A 21207-nucleotide genomic window follows, 5' to 3' on the forward strand; every position below is an offset into this window, starting at 1 on the left:
CAGTGTGTCATAATGTCAGTTGGACGACATGGACGTGCAGCATGCAGCATCTTTTCACTTGAGTAACATGCACGATATATATTAGTCTAAAAAAACGAACAAGTGTGTTGAAAAAAAAGTACAACAAAATCATATATGCCATATTGTTCATATCAATCTGTGTAAATACAAGACTTCTGTTATTGTTTTGCAGAGGACCTATTGTTTTACCACTTCATCCTGATTTACTGTGTTATTGTTGCGTTATTTAAACGTGTCAAAAATGTGTTGTTTTTTTCATGTGAATCAATGGCTTTTTAAAGTTGTAGCGCTCTCTTGTGTGCGATAGCAGAAGCAGGTGAGGACATTAATATTAGGAGAATTAGAACTCCAAAATTTGCCAAAAATATATTTATTTCTTGAGATCTATTATCTAAATGATTTTACAAGCAAGTAAATCAAATTTATTACAACAGTTGTAAAAGTGGAAATCGTTGGCATAACTATTTTATACAGTTTTTTATTAAACAATTACATGTGCGAATAGTCTTTCAATTGATGCAGCTGTTTATAAAATTACATAGAAGAAAGAAAAAATATATTATGATTACTACACTGCAAAGTTAATTAAAATGTTTACCACAATCATCACCAATAGCGCAAACCACTTAATACATGTTTTTTCCTTTCGATATTAATGCATATCTGGTCCATCTGAATCCTGTTGTATTCATGCACCCTGCTTCCTGTGTCTGATGGAGCACACCACCCCGCTCTTGGGCCTTAAGGTCCCCACGTCCAAGATGTCAAAGCTCTGGCCTGGCGTCAGGGTGAAGTCAAACCTCTGCAGAAGTTTGGCCATCACCACCTTGGCCTCCATCTGTCCACACAAACACATCATGTTACATCACCGCATCACTGCTTTAGTTTGATTGATTATTTTTTATCACCTGAGCAAAGTTCTTTCCTAGGCAGGAACGCGGGCCCAGTGAAAAAGGGTAGTAACAGTAATAAGGCCTGACAAAACATGAACAAAAACAAATCACACTTTGAAAGGAGCTGCCTAAAAGGAAATAATTAATATAATAATACAATTTTATAATATATATATACACACATACATATATATATATACATACACACACACACACACATATATATATATATATATACACACACACACACACACACATATATATACACACACACACACACACACATATATATATATATATATGTATATATATATATATATATATATATATATATATATATATATATATACACACACACAAATATCCATATATACACACAAATATGCATATATACATATATACACATATTGATGTATTTTTTTTTTCAAAGAGTATATGAATAACGTTTTAGTAATTCGGGGGGAGCTGTAATTATTGCAATATTAAAGTCATATTTTTTGGATGAAAAAGTTGTAATATTACAAGATTCAAATGTTTATTTTTACAACAATATATTTATAATGTTACGATTAAAAGGGGCACTATCATGCATAACTGACTGTGCCTAATGGGTTGGGCAATGGACCAGTAAATTATATAATCTGTTGTATAGCTCGTAGCGTACCTTACAGCCTTGAGTCTTTATTTGTTTGCAACTCGAAACAGCCACGCAGCTAAGTTACTTACATGATATAGAAGATAAAAGCCTTTTATGGTCAATTAACACATGGATACGTCCAGGGTCTAACATCGGAAAGTTAGACTCGGTAGCAGTTTAGTATGGAAGTAGAATTGTCTCACATCAACTTATATATATCACTATGATATTAATACATATGCATAAATATATAAATATACTTCACTTCACGTCACATATAATAATAAATATAAAAATACAAATACAAATGTGATATACAAATAAATAAATAATTTGTATAAATAAACGCAATTTGTAAATATATTTTTGATATTTGAAAATATATATAAAATAAAATGAATAAATATAAAAATGTAACATACAAATAAATCAAGAATTTGTATAAATAAAGGTGTATTTGTAAACATATTTTTGAGATTTGAATATAAATATGCTTGATTTTGTATTAGTATTTGTATTGAATTTGCATTTGTGGATCGCTTTTTTGCTTTTGTGTCGATGAGACATTTCTACCACAAACCAGATGCACAAATAAATGTGACCTACACACTCCCCTGAACAACCAGCAGAGGGCACTGCAGCCAGAGCGGTCTGGGTCACTGAGCATTATATTACACCAGGGGTCACCAACGCGGTGCCGGCGGGCACCAGGTCGCCCGTAAGGACCAGATGAGTCGCCCGCGGGCCTGTTCTAAAATATATATATATATATATATATATATATATATATATATATATATATTTTTTTTAAATTAAATCTACATAGAAAAAACACAAGATACACTTTCAATCAGTGCATCAACCCAAACAACCTCCCCTATGCACACTCATCCACACCCACTCACACAAAAGGGGTTATTTCTTTCTGCTACCAATATTCTGGTTCCCACAACATAGACAACACATCTGCAAGGGACACAGTCCCTGAAGCACACATGATTGTATAGGCTGCTGGTACACTAATATTTTCATTAATTACTATTTTTTATGTAATTATTTTTATATTGTTTTACTTTCTTTTTTATCCAAGAAATTTTTATTTATTTATTTATCTTATTTTATTTTATTTTTTTTAAAAAGGCCTTATCTTCAACTGACCAGGTTGTCAATTAAATTAGATTTGTTTAAAGGGTTTTTTTAAACCAGGCCCAGTCCAGATAATGTCCAAGTCGGACTCAGCAACACACACCTTCATTCATGTACGCAGAAAAAAATTAGGGAACACAACAGATTGCATATAATTTATAAACAAAATTACATTTTCAAAATAAGCATTTATGTACAGTCCAGATTATGTGCAGGTCACTCAAATTAGGGAACACAACAACAGATATCATATAATCTATAAACATAATTATACTTTCAAAATAAGCCTTTGAGGACTTCTCATCTTTTTTTAAATGTTTTTTGGCATCATTATCGTTTTCAACCATGTAACTTTCTAAAGATAGAAAATACTGAATAAATGTTTTAAAGAAAGTAATACTAAGTGAATATCTGTTTTTGGCCTTAAAAATAAACATTTTACCGAGTACTATAATTAAATTGACCAAATCATGATTGTCAATGAACTCTCCTAAAATAACAGAAACCACATTAAGCTTCATAAACAAACCAATCCTTAAACACATTTTTTCAACTTCCACCCAAAACAAAGACACAATATGACAATACCAAAACAAATGCAGGGAGGATTCAGGCTCCTGACAACAAAATCGGCAATCATCTGACTCTGTCATATTCCATAATTTTAACATTTTCCCTGTGGGTAAGAAGTTATAAATAATTTTAATTTGAAAATAATGATTTTGCACATCGATAGGGGTTTTATAGATTAGTTTGAATATGGCATCCCATGGCAACGGGCAGTCAAAAAAGTCCTCCCATTTTCCATTTGTGTTGTATGAGGCAGCCTTCAAAGATTTCTTTATTAAATATAAATTATATATTTTTCTATTTATTTTAGTTCCTTTTTGCCAACTAGAATTTCTTATTAGAGGTTTACAAACTAATAATTTAGTAGTTCCATAATTAATTATTTGTTTCCATCTTTTCCCAATTACTCCAGTTAGTTGATAAAATGAAAAGCTTGAGCAAGCATCACCATACATAGTTCTAAATTCATCATACTTCAGCATTTTACCATTCTCATTGATAATATCATTGACAGAAATGATTCCTCTTTCAAATATATTTTTCCAAAAGAAAGGCTTTCCATCTATTACAATATTAGAGTTCATCCATATTAACTGCTGCAAAATATCGTCTTTTTTTTCTGGCACATAAAATTGAAAACACCACTATGAGTGGATTGTTTCCTCCATGTTTCCCAGCAGACTCTCTGGGAGGGGATCACTTGTAAAAAAGGATACAATTTTTTTGATACAGTACATGTTTTTTGTCCAACAGGACATTTGTGTACCACTCAATGTTTAAATACATCTTTGGAACAATTGATGCTTTTAAAGACAGACACATAGCTTCAAGGTTGAGAAGTTTCAGGCCCCCATATTCATACTCTTTGTACAAAACCTTTCTTTTAATCTTTTCTGGTTTGCCGTTCCAGACAAAATCGAAGACCCTCCGCTCATAAATCTTAAAAAAGTTTTGTGATGGAGCTGGTAATGACAAAAACAAATAAATAAATTGAGGTATAATTAAAGAGTTGGCAATAGATATTTTACCATACAAGGTTAGGGATTTCCCTTTCCATAATTGCATAATTTTGTCCAGCTTTCTTAGTCGATTATCATAATTTACTGAGCCTAGATCTTCCAGATTTTCTGGGACAACAACATCAAGTATGTTAACTGGTCCATCTGTCCACAAATCAGGCACTTTGCATTCCATTCGAAAGGACGTTCCCTTTAGAGTTCCGATCCTTAACATTTTACATTCATCATAATTAAGCTTAAGGCCAGATTGCTGTGAAAATATGTCCAAAAGATTAAGAAGGTTCCGCAAACAATGAGGAAAAATCTTATCTTTGTGAATCAGCCTTTTCTGACATGAACTTCATCAAGAACAAACACAGAACACGCCTCACTGATGCACATCTGCAAGACTCACTCAGAGTTGCAGTGTCAAGTTACACACCAGAGTACAACACACTAGTTAACAGCATGCAATGCCAGGCTTCCCACTAACTGACAAAGAAACCGATAACAGATTTGGTGTCCAGTTCAAAGTGTGACATGATTTAAAAATTTGAGAGTTTACTTTTGTATTTTACATGAGTTATTATTTGTACAAACATGGTGCAAAGTAATTCATGATTTGTTAAAAAATGTTAGTGGCTAGCTAGTTAAAATGGGATATTGTGATTTCACAAGACTGTCTTAGAAGTGATCATTTGAAAATGTTCAATTTGAAAAATGTGCACTTAGAGAAAATATAAAAATAAAGTGTTGCATATTGATATTTATCTGTTTCTATATATATTTATTGTGAGAAATCATTAAGATGATCAGTGTTTCCACAAAGATAAATATCATTAATTATTAATAATAACAGAGTTAAAGGTAAATTGAGCAAATTGGCTACTTCTGGCAATTTATTTAAGTGTGTATCTAACTGGTAGCCCTTCGCATTAATCAGTACCCAAGAAGTAGCCCTTGGTTTCAAAAAGGTTGGTGACCCCTGTATTACACTATTATGTTAGATCCACTATGGACTGGACTCTCACAATATTATGCTAGATCCACTCGACGTCCATTGAACCAGTCGCCCGGGGAGGGGGGGGGGGGGGGGGGGGATCTGAGCCGAGGATGTTGTTGTGACTTGTGAAGCCCTTTGAGACACTCGTGATTTAGGGCTATATAAGTAAACTTTGATTGATTGATTGATTGATTGATTGATATGCATTATATGCAAAATGCCCGGAGTTCTCTGCACAAAAACAATCCACGTCTTTACAGAGAGAATGCACAACTGGCCTGAGCTAGCTAACATTAGCGTTGTATTAGCTAATGCTAATTTATCCAATTATTTCTGAAAGACAGTGCTAGCTATTTACTTTATTGTATCAATGCCGTTTAATGACCTTGTCCCGATGTAGATACTGACATACCAAAGACTATAAAATGGGACCCATAACCTCCCTGCTTGGCACTCAGCAACAAAGGGTTGGAGTTGGGGGTTAAATCACCAAAATGATTCCCGGGCGCGGCGCCGCTGCTGCCCACTGCTCCCCAAGGGGATGGGTCAAATGCAGAGGACAAATTTCACCACATCTAGTGTGTGTGTGACAATCATTGGTACTTTAATCTTTAATCTCTTATCGGTGCAATGTGTGGCTCTGGCTGCAGTGCCCTCTGCTGGTTGTTCGGGGGGGGGGGGGGGGGGGGGGTGTAGGTTACATTTATTTGTGCATCTGGTTTGTGGTAGAAATGTCTCATCGACACAAAAGCAAAAAAGCGATCCACATATGCAAATTCAATACAAATACAAATACAAAATCAAGCATATTTATATTCAAATCTCACGTTTATCTATACAAATTATTTATTTATTTGTATATCACATTTGTATTTGTATATTTATTAATATATGCATATGTATTAATATCATATTGATATATATAAGTTGATGTGAGACAATTCTACTTCCATAGTTTAACCTTAGTCAGTGTATAGTTCCAATCTGTACGTCAGCAGGGCTTCCTTCCTTGCTTTCGTCCGCCCGCAACCATCGCCTCCTTCCTTGGTGCCAATAACAAATCACACGGTGAGCCGCTGAGCTCACTATATCATCTGGGATGTTGTGTTGGGGTCACTCAAAACAGATGGCTTGTGGCAGTTACCTATGTCCATAATGCATAGTAAAAGCAAGAAAGCTAAACAATTTTTGCCGGGCAGAGGCGAATGCTTACTCAGTGTGAGGAGGCGTGGTGAGGAAATGTTCATTTTCATCTAACAACTCCGCCTCTCAAAACGAGCTGTTTTGAAAGGGAGAAAATATGTGGCCTACAGCACCCCCCGTGATCCCAAAAGGGACAAGCAGTAGAAAATGGATGGATGGAAAATATGTGGCTTGAATATAGGTCTGTAAAACAAAATCTATGCACATTTGTCACCAAAAAACCACCACTGCATGTTGTGTTGACCACAAGAAGGTGTTTTGAATGTGTAAAAAAAAATCTTAATGTGAACCCTTTTAAGTGTATTTTTCGGAAATTCTTTTAATATAAGAACTTTTAAAAAAATATATTTTTGCCAAAAATCCCAAAAATAAAGTTGTAATATTATGAGGAACAAAGTTGGACTATTACAAGACTAAAGGGAAAAGTAGTAATATTACAACACTAATATATCATTATAAAGTCATAATATTACAATAACAACGTCGAATATTTTGAGGGAACATTTTTTATATTTATTTTTATTTTTTTAAATGTTCAAAAAAAGTTTATAGCATCATACGGCAAATCATTTTTACTACAGCAATAATAATTTTACGATTATGATTTCTATTTTTTAACATTTGAGAATAAAATTTTACTTTTTTTAATTTTAAAAGGTGTGTTTTATATTTATCAGATAATATCATGAAATTTTTGTCAGTAATATAACATGCTATTTTTGTGAAACTTTTTGCAATCCTATGAGCTTATTCCTGCAATGTTTATTGATCCAAAGAGGCTTACTTTGGAGATTCGGGGTGAAAGCGATCAGGGTTGAATTCCATCGGATCCTTGAAGAACTTGTCCAACCTGCAGGACACGTAGGTGCTGAACTGAAGGACACCAGTGGGTAAGTTCTTCTGAAACACTTGTTTTGTGTGTCCGTGTTAATCTTACCATGGCAATGGTGCCCGCTGGTATGTGGACGCCATCAATGACCATGTCAGTGGGGAGACAGCGAGATGTTCCTGGAGCTGTTGGGTACATCCTTAAAGTCTCTTTTAAAACCTTTAGGTTTAGGGGACACAAAGAATGTGTTAGGATATTAGCCAGAAGGTTGCATTACAATTTCAAAAGCTATTTGTGCGGTACCACGAGTTGGCACCCTACTGTGAATTGCTCACTAGTGCCTCCAGTGGCCTAAAGATGTATTACAAGCCAAATCTGACCAATGTTACAAGCTTTTTGAGGCTAAAATAAAAAATGTTGCTTTCAAATATCAGAGAAATGTGTCATGTAAGAGATTCATGATTAATTTGAACATTCAAAATGAAATAAGGCGTACCTGTGAGAGGTAAACTAGCTTGCCGAGATCGTCGTAGCTCATGTCACGTTTCATCCCAATGACGTCGTCCACCTCCTTCCTGGCTCTGGGGACAAAAAATACAAAGTCCAAAACACATTTATGGTATTTTCTGTTGTAGTTTTTTGTGCTTTTCGCATTATCACTTGTCCAGAATATCAGGATGACGAGCGAGCTCCATGATGCAGAAAGCTAGCTGGTTAGCCGTGGTTTCCTGTCCTGGAACGTGACAAATTAATTTATTTTGGGGTGCATTAATAAATGTATGTACCGGTATATGTATAATAAAAGTGTCACCAGCGATGAAGAAAGTGACAAAATTGTCCAACATGACCTCTTCGTCATCTTTGGTCATGCTTTCTTCTGCAATGAAGACATAAGAGTGGAGTTTTTACACACTGTGTGTTTTTTGTAATGCATTTCTATGAACCGACCTTTGCCGACTGCCTTGATGATTTGTGTGAGGATGTCTTTCGGTACGTTGCCACCGCTTTTGATGGCCACCTTCCTGTTGTGGATCCACTGGGCTCCGGTGGAGCGCAGCAGCTTGCACGCTTCCCTCACTTCCTTGACAAAGGGCCAGTTCTTGGGATTGAACTAGAATGTTCCAAGTGAAACTTTTAACACATTTCATGTGTGTTCAAGAAGATTTGTCGAGTATTGCTTTTGAAATGATTATGTTTTACAGGCAGTCTTAATGTTCTATTGTTTTGTGTTACGACTTTTCGTGGTTACATTTTAGTTCACTTTTTCCCATTCATGATGTCTCCCAAGCGTGAAGCTGACTCTTCTAATGGCAATGTGTCAAATAAAAAGAAAGTGAAATTAATAGGGATGTTCCGATCAGAGTTTTATGGTGCCGATTCCCAGAGGTGGGACCAAGTCATTGCTTTGCAAGTCACAAGTAAGTCTCAAGTCTTTGCCCTCAAGTCTCGAGTCAAGTCCCGAGTCAAGACAGGCAAGTCCCGAGTCAAGTCCAAAGTCAAGACTAGAAAGTCTCAAGTCGAGTCCCAAGTCCTGCATTTTGAGTTTCGAGTCCTTTCAAGTCCTTTTAACCACAGACTAATATTTTTACACAGATTGTGTATGCTTTTAAAACGCTGTATTTATTTATTAAAACAAGTGCATTTGAAATTGCAGGGGAAAAAATAGTGCTGACATTGCAATTCATAATAGCACTATTAACCAGTCATTTTAATAGTTTAAACAATTTTAAACATTTAACTCATTCCTTTACAGAATAAACACATTTGCAAAAACAAACATTAACATACTATTGGTTGTATTTTATGAAAATAACATTACCACAAAGTTGAGAAGGAGCAAAGATCTTCAATATTTGTATGTGAGAATCACAAAGAAATCTTCCAGGGGAGGATGACGCCCCTACAGGGGTTTGGTTTACAAACTTTCAGCCCCACCTAAAACAAAATTCACCAGCCGCCACTGATTATGATGCATTCTCATTTTAGGCAAAGTATAAGACAACACTTTCTTAACAGTATAATTGTAACCAGGAATAAGTCTTCAAGTAACAATATTCAAATACTAACATTGTTGGGTAAGACAGCATTTGGTTTTATTCTGAATCCAGTGAAACAGATTGGTGGTTTTAGCTGATATAAAGACTTTCAGGTGTTTATATATGTTTAAGTATTTGGCAGACGCTTTTATCCAAAGCGACATACATAAAAAATAGATATAAAACAATCACTGTAAACATTATCATTTAAGGGAAGAATGTAATACAAAATATCAATACAAAGTGTCAAGACAGAATAAACTCTCTGCTGCTGCAGCAACAGAGTTACAGTCTATAGGTCCCTAAAATATATAGATATCGAATGTATTCATACATTGTTTATGTAGGATATACGCATGTAAATATAATCTAATCATATTGTTCCTTCAACTTAAAAATAGCTGACCGTTTTTTTCCCCCTTCTCTGGGATTATATTCCCAGTTTTGATCTCGGATGTCTGGTCACTTATAGCGTATAAGAATATTATATTACTGTTAAGCAAACTATGAATAATAAAAACGCCAAAACATGTGTCCGTTATCATAGCTACACGTATGACAAAAAAACGCGTGAAAATCAGTGGTATTCAGTGAGGTAAGATGAATTAAATTTGCTGACAGTTCATTGCTCCTGCCAAATGAATTGCACTGAGTGGAGCGGATCACCACTCCAAGATGGCGGCTCCGCGTCTCGTCTGCGCCAGTAGGCAGTAGCGCTCAATGCTGCGTACCCTTATAAGATGTCTATGGTTATAACGTTAGCAGTGAGTTTACAGCCTCACTGATTTAACTACACAGCAAATAAAAGTCATGTTACTTAGCCAATAAACGTTATCTTACATTCAAAACTTACCCTTCTTTGTGCAACTTCAAATGTCGAACGAAGTTGGAAGTTGTTGCGTCTCCGTCTGTAATATTCGAACTGCGTGATTTGCATACGGCAATTCGTTTTTTGTTGACCAAGTCGTAGTTTTTATACCCGAACGAAACCAACTTTGGCATAATTGTTTCTCACTGCCGCATTGTTTGACAACTCATGTTCGGTGGTTGTCCTGCAATTGGATTGGATGAGAGCTGTGGGATGAAAACAACGTAGATTTAATTTGATTGGCTGTTGTACTGACAGCACACACGCTGACACGCAGCACACACGCTTATAGACACAGACGTATAAAATGAAAGATACGGAGCGCTCCCAAATAACTTTTTAAGGTTTGGGTTTTGGGGAAAGTAGCAAGTCATGTGAAATCAAAAGCCTCAAGTCCAAGTGAAGTCACAAGTCATTGATGTTAAAGTCTAAGTCGAGTTGCAAGTCTCTTTACATTTTGTCAAGTCGAGTCTAAAGTCATCAAATTCATGAATCGAGTCTGACTCGAGTCCAAATCATGTGACTCGAGTCCACACCTCTGCCGATTCCTATCAGCCATAAGTGAGATCGTCCGATACCGATCACATGTATTACCTGTAAATTGTTCAATGTATTTATGGTGAGACCTTTGACAGTTTAACAATATTTAAACAAGTACACAATAAATAAAGGTAAAAACTACTATCTACTACTCAACATCCTCCTGTGTCCAGGGAATTATTCCTGAGTTTGTGAACGTTAACAAAAACAAAAGTGATTTTGAGAAAATTAAAATATCGAACTAACCATTCGGTATCGATAATATACTGATACTACCCTTGGTATGGACACCACCAATTTACGGATCGATCCGCTCTGCTCTTACAAATGGTGCACTGACTGTGACAATGCTGACACACCAACTTTTGTTGTTATATTATCCTCTCTCTAGACTCTTATTCATCTGCTTGTTAATTTCCCGTTAATAAATGCCACATTTTTGTTGTAATGCAGTTCCATCTGCACTTCTTAAACTTTAATAAGCACACATTTATTGTGTTGTTTAAAGCTAACTTAGTGGTTAGCCTGCTCCTGGCTTGCTCTGTCTGTGTAACATGTGTGACAATCATTGGTACTTTAATCTTTTAATCTTAATGTTTAGCTTGGTCCTCCAGTGATAATGGTAGATAAAATGCTAATACTCAGAAATGCAGTTTATTTTCTGTAATTGAGGTCATTATTATTAACTTAAGGGAGCGCCTCCACTTTGTGTATGTAGAAACACATACAGTAATTAGCTGCTAAAAAATAAACAGTGTCTGCCAGAGGGGGTCAGCGTTTGTTAATCAGCAATGACGATCATATACTTTTTCACGAAAATCCATCGATACATCCGTGGAAATTAGACATGGTAAATAGCCCAGAAAGTGGATAAATCCACATTGGTTGTTTGCCAGGAAGGCATGACCATCACAAAAGATGGTATCATTAAACATGTGAAAGATTGGCCAATGAAAACTAAACAACTTAGTGGTCTCATTACTGAGAAGTCTCCCCTTCAATAAACCTGACATTCAAGTGTGCAAAAAGTAAGGAGTTGCTTCATTTAGTTGTTGTATTATTTGTATTGCTGTTTTGTATATGTCCTCCATGTGTTCTGTTTACAGTGTGAGTGTTAGCTGAGAGTCCCTAAGCTATATTTTAGGTAGAAGTTCCGCCTTTTATTCAAACTGGACTTCATAACTGTCGTAGGAACAGGAATTTTCTTTCTCCGGCGATATGATTTTTCTTTTTAAAGAAGCCTGAGGCAAATAATAGTCAATAATTACTCGCTTGCATAACTAAATTAACTTTAAAAAAAGACCCTAATACAGTATCTTGACTCAATTGCAATTTCATTGTCGGAAAGGAGTATGTACAGTCAACATAAATTGTGTGATTAATCTGCGTACATACATGATTAATGCGATCATTTTTTGTGAACAATCACATGAGTAAACACTTTTTTTTTACATCGCTATATGTATAAAAAATATTAATGTTTAATTCTAAATCCAAAATAGCCAACTAATTATTTTTCAATCACAACTACAGCATAATAACTAATAATTAAATCATAAAAAGAAATATCGAAATGTAATTTATGTTAATTAAAAATGCTTAGCACCAAAAGGAGCAAGCACTGCTATTTAATTTATTTCCAATGATGTGGTGACCTTTTCACCCAAGTGCATCTTGGATAAGCTCCAAGTTCCAAACTAAATTCCGGTTTTCCTGGAATTTTTGGAATTCCTGGAATTCTGTAACACTAAATATATATTGTCACTACTAACTAATTTCTCAACTGATTCAAACAATTCAACACCAACCAATTCAGTTCATTCATGCTATTTTTCACATTAAAAAAATTCCCACTTTCCTGCAATTCCCAAATTACCAGGAAATTCCCAGTAAAATGAATGGGACATTTTTCTAAATTCCCGCATTTCTTGACCAATTCAACATAATTCCAGTGGTTTCATTACAGCACGTCCAAAAAGGAGTAGGAAGAAGCAGAGCTTATTTATTAAGCCTACCCCTTTTCATATCATAGCAATTTCATCTAATTTCCTCATTCTCTGTTTGTAACAGAAAAGTGAATAAATAAATAATTAACAAATAATATATCACAAGTAAATAAACAAACATTAAATACATTAATAATCATCTTAAAAAACTTTTTTTTGTTTTAAAGTTCAAAATGTTTATCATAATTTTTGTTCTGTGTACTTTGTGAACACTTGTAGTTTGAACAGTCTCTTAATCTGAATCATATTGGTGGTTTATTTGATTTCTTTGGTTAATTCATTCCATAATTTAATTATGCATACTGATATGCTAATGTTTTAAATGAGATTTTCCTCTAAGGCTATATTTCTCCTCAAGGTTTGGTTTGCTTTGTACATAATTTTAGCTGTTGGCAAATGCACCAAATCATTGAATTTCAATATTTTTGTTTCAATAAATGAATGGGTTTGTATGTTCTCTATATACAACATTTTGTATTTTTCTTATTGATCATTTTTGTATCACCGTTAGTGAATGAAGCGCACATTTGTAGTTGTTTCCCCATATTTCTGCACAATACGACCCCGAAGGGAATAAGCGGTAGAAAAATGGATGGATGGATGGAACTCAGATATGTTAACACTAGCGAGCAGTAGAGAATATGAAGGGATTTTTGGTCCAGAACATATTTTGCCTTATTCATTATTGACGTGTTTCTTGCTACTTTATGTTGTATATTTTTTACATGAGGTTTCCAGTTCATTTAATCATCTATTATTACACCCAAAGATTTGTTTTCTTTTACCTTTTCAATGTTTAGACATTTGTATTACTTAGTCATTTTTATTACTTATTATTTAGTCTATTTGTATTTGTGTTTGACTTTCCCTTCTACTGTTACCAAATACCATTACTTTAATTTGACTGAGATTCAAAGATAGTCTGTTTTTGTCAAACCATCTTTTTAATTTGTTCTGTTATTTGTATTATCTTCTGTGTGTTCTCTCCTGAACAAAACACAGTTGTATCATCAGCAAATAATACTAACTTTAGGTCCTTTGTAACTTTACAAATGTCTTTTATATAAAAATTTAACAATTTTGGTCCCAGTATTGATCCCTGAGGTACGCCACAAGATATTTTCAGCTCTGTAGACGTGTGTTTGCCTATCTTCACCTATTCAGTGATCTTGTTACATAAAAATAAGACATATTTTAGCATTTTGTCAATCGAAATGTATATCACATTTCCTATGCGTCATATTTTGCTGTCATACAATTGTAATGTTTTTATCGTTGTGAACTCGCAATGGACAGATCAAAAATAAATATTTCTGATAAAAATAGAACATTAAATGCTTCATTGACAGATTCATTTGCTTTCATTGTTGACAAGGTTGGTTGCCTGTGTGCTTAATATGTAGGGATAAATTAGCAAACAACAAAAAAATCAAATGTTAAAAGACATTTTCAGAACCAACACGCAGCATTCGGGGAAAAATACTTCGCTGGAGATGACCAAAAAAGAGCAGTTTCGGAACTGCTTCGAAGAATTGATTAGAGCAAAAATACTGAGTGAGTAATTTTCTAGTGTTTGATTTCATGAATGCTATAGCGTAAGTATAATGAAACTATAAGTGGTGTATTGTCATTTTAGGGATTGAATAGAGTTTGCGGCTAAAGGTGGGTTTTATTTGGTGGAAAATGGGCTCAAATGGCTCTTTGTATGCTAAAGGTCAGAGCATACATGTATAGATTACGTTACTTTGTAACCTCTTGGGGTATGCTAACTCTTCAAACCATACCGACAGATAGCATTTCGAGATTCATAATACATTTCAGTACAGCTTCTGCTCTTCACCTTTGAAACCTTTAAAGTATTTCACCTATCAAACCATTTCTCCATTACACTAAAATTTCAGTTCAGCGTTAGCTCTTCAACATTCAAACCATTTCAATATTCAACCATTTTAACATTGAAACCCTTTCAACACATATATTTCAACATTCAAACCATTTCTACATTCATCATACATTTCAGTTCAGCGTTAGCTTCAACAGCCAAACCGTTTCAACATTCAAACTATATTCTTACATTTGTTCTACATCAGCATTTCAGTTCACCTTTAGCAATGGAGCATTCACATGGAGTTCCTACAGAAATTGCTTCATTTGGTTAAAATTGTAAATGTCTTTATTATGACATTTTTATTTTGTTTTTAAAATGTAATTTCAAATTGTGCAGTGCTAGGGAACCCTAATGCCAACCTAAGCGTACCTGAAAGAAGACGGCGCGTATATTGTAGATCATCCCTTTAAGACACGTCTCAATGGCCTTGGGGAAGAGCGAAGTGTTCTCCAGCAGCTCTAAATCCATGCCAAAGGCAACCTGACCATTATCAGACAGACAAATCTTTTGCTTCATCAGATTTAAAACAAAACCTTCCAGGCGAACTAGCTACCTTGGTTATTACGTCTAAGGTGACGTAGTTGACCTGTTGCAGCATGTTGGTCTCCACTTTTCTATCGGCGAAGTCCGACAGTTTGGTCATCAGCATCTCTGCTCGCTCGTTGAACGTCCCCATCAGACTGCGGAGATACCTACACACACATGCAAGCTCATCATTTCAATGGAGGGCCACAAATATATATACTATTTATTCTATAGTTAATATTTACTTAGTATTGTTGTTACTTTTTTTTAATTTTGCAAAAGTAACGTTTTTGTTGTTGTTGTTTCCACGTACACAATCAATGCGCTCCACCCTATTTCTTACAGCAATAGCTCAGGTTATAATTTGATGATCAGATAAGTGCTGTAAAGAACTCACAGGCAGCTGAAGGCGTGGTCCATGATACGTCGCTGTTTATACCATTGGTTGTGGTCAATAACCGTTACCAGCCCATTTCCAAAGAACCTGAAAGTAAAACACGGTGAAAGAAAAGTGTCATTTTGTTGTCCTCTAGCTGTTATTTTCTCAATGTGCACTAGCAGCTGACCTTTGACCAAACAGGCTGAAGAGTCGGTTGTGGAGGAAGAGGTCTTTGGGGTACTTTGAGGACATCAGGACTTCCTGAAAGAAGCAAACTTACACTCAGGAAATAATTTTATAAACTATAGCATTGTATGTTAGCTTAGCAGCTGTTTCTCTATTGGTATTTGCATTGATAACATTTATTATCTTATTTACACTATAACATTCTTATTAATAGCTGTGGACTCAAGCACAAAGCTATTGTAATATGTTCTGAATTTTGATATTATGAATACAATATATTCTATATATATATACAGTATATATATATATATATATATATATGTGTGTGTGTGTACACAGTATTGTACACATACAGTCATGGTCAAAAGTGTACGTACACTTGTAAAGAACATAATGCCATGGCTGTCTTGAGTTTCCAATAATTTCTACACCTCTTATTTTTTTTGTGATAGCGTGATTAGAGCACATACTTGTTTGTCACAAAAAACATTCATGAAGTTTGGTTCTTTTATGAATTTATTATGGGTCTACCGAAAATGTGACCAAATCTGCTGGGTTAAAGGTATACATACAGCAATGTTAATATTTGGTTACATGTCCCTTGGCAAGTTTCACTGCAATAAGGGGCTTTTGGTAGCCATCCACAAGTTTCTGGCAAGCTTCTGGTTGAATGTTTGACCACTCCGCTTGACAAAATTGTGGCAGTTCAGCTAAATTTGTTGCATTTCTGACATGGACTTGTTTCTTCAGCATTGTCCACACATTCTCAATGGGGTTTAAGTCAGGATTTTGGGAAGACCATTCTAAAACCTTAATTCTAGCCTGATTTAGCCATTCCTTTACCACGTTTGACGTGTGTTTGGGGTCATTGTCCTGTTGGAACACCCAACTGCGCCCAAGGCCCAACCTCCGGGCTGATGATTTTAGGTAGTCCTGAAGAATTTGGAGGTAATCCTCCTTTTCATTGTCCCATTTACTCTCTGTAAAGCACCAGTTCCATTGGCAGCACAACAGGCCCAGAGCATAATACTACCACCACCATGCTTGACGGTAGGAATGGTGTTCCTGGGAATTAAAGGCCTCACCTTTTCTCCTCCAAACATATTGCTGGGTATTGTGGCCAAACAGCTCAATTTTTGTTTCATCTGACCACAGAACTTTCCTCCAGAAGGTCTTATCTTTGTCCATGTGATCAGCACCAAACTTTAGACGAGCCTTAAGGTGTGGCTTCTGGAGCAAGGGCTTCCTTCTTGTATGGTAGCCTCTCAGTCCATGGCGATGCAAAACACGCTTGGCTGTGGACACTGACACCTGTGTTCCAGCAGCTTCCAATTCTTTGCAGACCTGCTTTTTGGTGGTTCTCGGTTGACTCTTGATCATCCTGACCAATTTTCTCTCAGCAGCAGGTGATAGCTTGCGTTTTCTTCCTGATCGTGGCAATGACAAAACTGTGCCATGCACTTTATACTTACGAACATTTGTCTGCACAGTTGCTCTTGGGGCCTTCAGCTGCTTTGAAATGGCTCCAAGTGACTTTACTGACTTGTTCAAGTCAATGATTCATTTTTTCAGATCTGTGCCGAATTCCTTTGACTTTCTCATTGTCGCGTTTGTAACCGAGTCTAATGACTGCATCACATGAACCCTATTTAAATGCTATCAGAGAAGTCAACATGTGTCGTCAATCATAATAACTCACATGAAGTTAAGAGGCCATGCCATGAAGCTAATTTGATTTGATTGTAACTTTTCTACATCACCAAAATTGATCACGTATGTTGCTGTATGTATACTTTTGACCCAGCAGATTTGGTCACATTTTCAGTAGATCCATAATAAATTCATAAAAGAACCAAACTTCATGAATGTTTTTTGTGACAAACAAGTATGTGCTCCAATCACCCTATAACAAAAAAATAAGAGTTGTAGAAATTATTGGAAACTCAAGACAGCTATGACATTATGTCGTTCAAAAGTGAATGTTAACTTTTGACCACGACTGTACATACATACTGTATATGTATGTGTGTACACATACATACATACATACATACATACGTGTGTACACATACATACATACGTAAGTGTGTACACATACATACATAAATACATACGTACGTTTGTACACATACATACATACGTACGTGTGTACACATACATACATACATACGTACGTACGTGTGTACACATACATACATACATACGTACGTGTGTACACATACATACATACATATGTACGTCTGTACACATACATACATACGTACGTGTACACATACATACATACATACATACGTACGTGTGTACACATACATACATACCTACATACGTACATGTGTACACATACATACATACCTACATACGTACGTGTGTACACATACATACATACATACGTACGTGTGTACACATACATACATACGTAAGTACACACAAATACATACATATATACATACATACAGGTATGAGTGTACATACATATATATATATATATATATATATATATATATATATATATATATATATATATATATATATATATATATATATATATATATATATATATATATATATATATATACTGTGCGTATGTGAGTATATGTATATATTTGCAGGCCAAAATTAAATAAACAAAGCCAAATAAATAGATTATCATTTACAATGTGATACAATTTATTCAATTTGCCATTTATCATTGTTAAATTCTAAATTATAATTGTATTTTAATTTTTTTTGTCCTGTCCAGCTACTCTGGCAAATCATATTGTTGATGTAGATGCCCATATCGGCTGTAAAGATTTACTTTACAATAGAGAAGTGTTGGATACTTCTCTTGTTGCCTTATTTGTATTTGACTTCATTAAATGGATTTATATTATTATAATTATAATCTTAAATTACTATAAAATAGTATTTATTTCACAACGGTTATATTAATTCCACAAGTGATTTTTTATTTATTCATTTAGGGTTTACAAATCCTCATTTTGTTCCTGGCTTTGCCATGACTAAGTTGAGAATCCTAACGAGGCCTTTTAGATTTACTATGGTCTGACATGTTGAGTAACTTTACCAGTGGCAGTAGCTAGACGAAGACGGATGTAACACACTCACAGACTTTCTAATTGGTTAAAACGGTGGAGGGCGGGACATCGGAATGAAAACAATAATACAATTTTGGGGCTGTAAATCTAATTTTGAAATGAGCATATCCTGGCTTTACTACTGTTATCAGTTATAGAAGTATTCGAAAAGAACATGATTTATTAATGCTTTTTGACATATCAATTCTTACATATGGTTCCTTTAACTAATTAATTCATAATGAAAAATGTTATTTCATAGCAGTTTTTTTTTTACCCAATATCATATTAATTTAATGGATCTTTTTTTTTTATTATTGATTTCCTAATATATATTTTTTCTATGTTCAAGGACATTTTCCCCCCACGTATAAATCAATAAAAAACATGTTCAGGTCAGCCCGAATGGGACAAGCGGGCAATACATGAATCAAATTGGACGGGATGAATGATGTGATTGGTTAAAGTGTAAAGTCAATCAAAGTGGACTTCCTGCTTTGAATAAAAACGATAGAAGTTTGTAGAAAGACATAAACATTACCTTAATGGCCTCTGGACTAGTGGTGCACACCAGTACGTAGTGCAAGAGATGAATCCTGTACACTGATCCATAACGTTCTGCCCTGTAAATGACAACATGGCACACATTACGTTGGATACAGTTGTAAAAAAGGGCAACGCTAATGTGTTTACCATTCCAGGAATAAGTCGTGTGCGTTTCCATCCCTTGCCATTACCCTCCTGATAGCAGGAGAATTTCCCAACAAAAAACTACAAAGAGTAAAAGGGTGAGTTGGTGTCAAACAAAACAAACAAACAAACAAACCTTTACCTTTCCCGTGGTGGTCCGGGTATGTGATCATATTTCATGTGCACATATTTAATGTACACACAGTAGCCAATGAAGGCTAGCAAGAGCAACAACAACAGTATCCCCAAAACATGAGCTGCCAGGATTAATATAAAGTACAAAATGGACATTTTTAATCCGGTATGAAGTCCGCTTGAAGTCACTTTAATGGTTGTATTGGAGAAGACTGATGGGGGCGGAGCCTCAACGCCCTACACTACACGCACGCACACAAACTATTGTACTTCGAACTTTACAAATAAACAGCCTTTTGAGGGCTGGGATAAACATTATTTGAATTAAAATGTAAATTTAAAGTGCTCGTTGTGGAAGGGTGAGCAAAAGCACGCACAATACCATAACTCTACTTCGTCTCGAAGTGTAGTTGTCACAAATATTTAACCTGTTACAAGATTGCGAAGGAATTGTCTTCTAGCTTGTTTATTAGAAAATGTTTTATTTTTCAAACTGACATCGTAAGTGAGGCCCAGTAAAAAAAAAAAGTTTTTTTGGCTTGCTTTGAGTAGAAAGTACACTATATTTTAGATTGCAATCATGTCCAGAGAGAAAAATACACACCAGAGTAACAGCGTCACTCAGTGGTCACCGTTAGTCATTGCAACAAGGCCTTGTTTCATAAGTTGTTCTGGGCAAATTGAGTTATGTGGACCCAAATGAATGTGGTTCAGAGGAAACTGGATATTAGTTAAAGTAAAAAGAGGGGGGTATTTTATATTTTAGACTTTTATACTATATATGAGTTTATACTTCTTCCCACTACCGTTTTAAGATGTTTAATTTTGATTTGATTTTAAGTTCTTAATTCTCACCTATGGCCATGAGCTTTGGGTTATGACCGGAAGGACAACATCACGAGTACAAGCGGCCAAAATGAGTTTCCTCCACTGGGTGGCGGGGTTCTCCCTTAGAGATAGGGTGAGAAGCTCTGTCATCCCGGAGGAGCTCAAAGTAAAGCCGCTGCTCGTCCACATCGAAAGGAGCCAGATGAGGTGGTTCGGGCATCTGGTCAGGATGCCACCCGAAACACCTCGCACGTCCGACCGGTAGGAGGCCATGGGGAAGACCCAGGACACGTTGGGAAGACTATGTTTCCCAGCTGGCCTGGGAACGCCTCGGAATCTCCCAGGAGGAGCTTGACGAAGTGGCTGTGGAGAGGGAAGTCTGGGCATCCCTGCTTAGGCTGCTGCCCCCGCGACCCGACCTCGGATAAGCAGGAGAAAATGGATGGATGGATCTTAATTCAATTTTCTTTTAATTTTTGTGAAATAATAATTTTGCCATTGAGCACAAGACTGTTCACTGGAGATATGTATGTATATTATGCACTACATGTAGGATATGGAACTAACTATGACATACTCAATAAACAACAACAACAATAAACAAAAAGTATTTGATCCCCGCTGATTTTGAAAGTTACCCCAGACTGAACAGAAAACAATCCAGGGGGGAAAAAAAACATAAGTTATGAATTAATTAGTATATTCGGATATAATAACACACAGTACATCATATATTCCCAAAAGCTGTC

The 21207-nt window shown here is 35.5% G+C and overlaps 1 protein-coding gene across 2 annotated transcripts; it reads right to left on the reverse strand.

Annotated features, from left to right (window-relative positions):
- Nucleotides 1-483: 483 nt before the first annotated feature.
- On the reverse strand, nt 484-19861 carry LOC133648615 (cholesterol 24-hydroxylase-like). Of its 2 annotated transcripts, none has more exons than XM_062044880.1 (15): nt 19638-19861; nt 19499-19576; nt 19347-19428; nt 15730-15803; nt 15561-15647; nt 15192-15330; nt 15008-15118; nt 8249-8411; nt 8112-8177; nt 7961-8033; nt 7797-7881; nt 7409-7519; nt 7256-7344; nt 930-996; nt 484-859 (listed from the first exon to the last, which is right to left on the reverse strand). In XM_062044880.1, exons 1-15 carry the CDS (start codon nt 19784-19786, stop codon nt 710-712), a joined length of 1524 nt encoding a protein of 507 aa, XP_061900864.1. In that variant the 5' UTR covers nt 19787-19861; the 3' UTR covers nt 484-709. The 2 variants fall into 2 exon arrangements, 1 of the variants encoding a protein (XP_061900864.1); XR_009825894.1 differs by having other exon boundaries at nt 778-859; nt 7256-7321.
- Nucleotides 19862-21207: the final 1346 nt, after the last annotated feature.

This window comes from Entelurus aequoreus, linkage group LG04 (assembly GCF_033978785.1).
Source record: "Entelurus aequoreus isolate RoL-2023_Sb linkage group LG04, RoL_Eaeq_v1.1, whole genome shotgun sequence".
NCBI lineage: Eukaryota > Metazoa > Chordata > Actinopteri > Syngnathiformes > Syngnathidae > Entelurus > Entelurus aequoreus.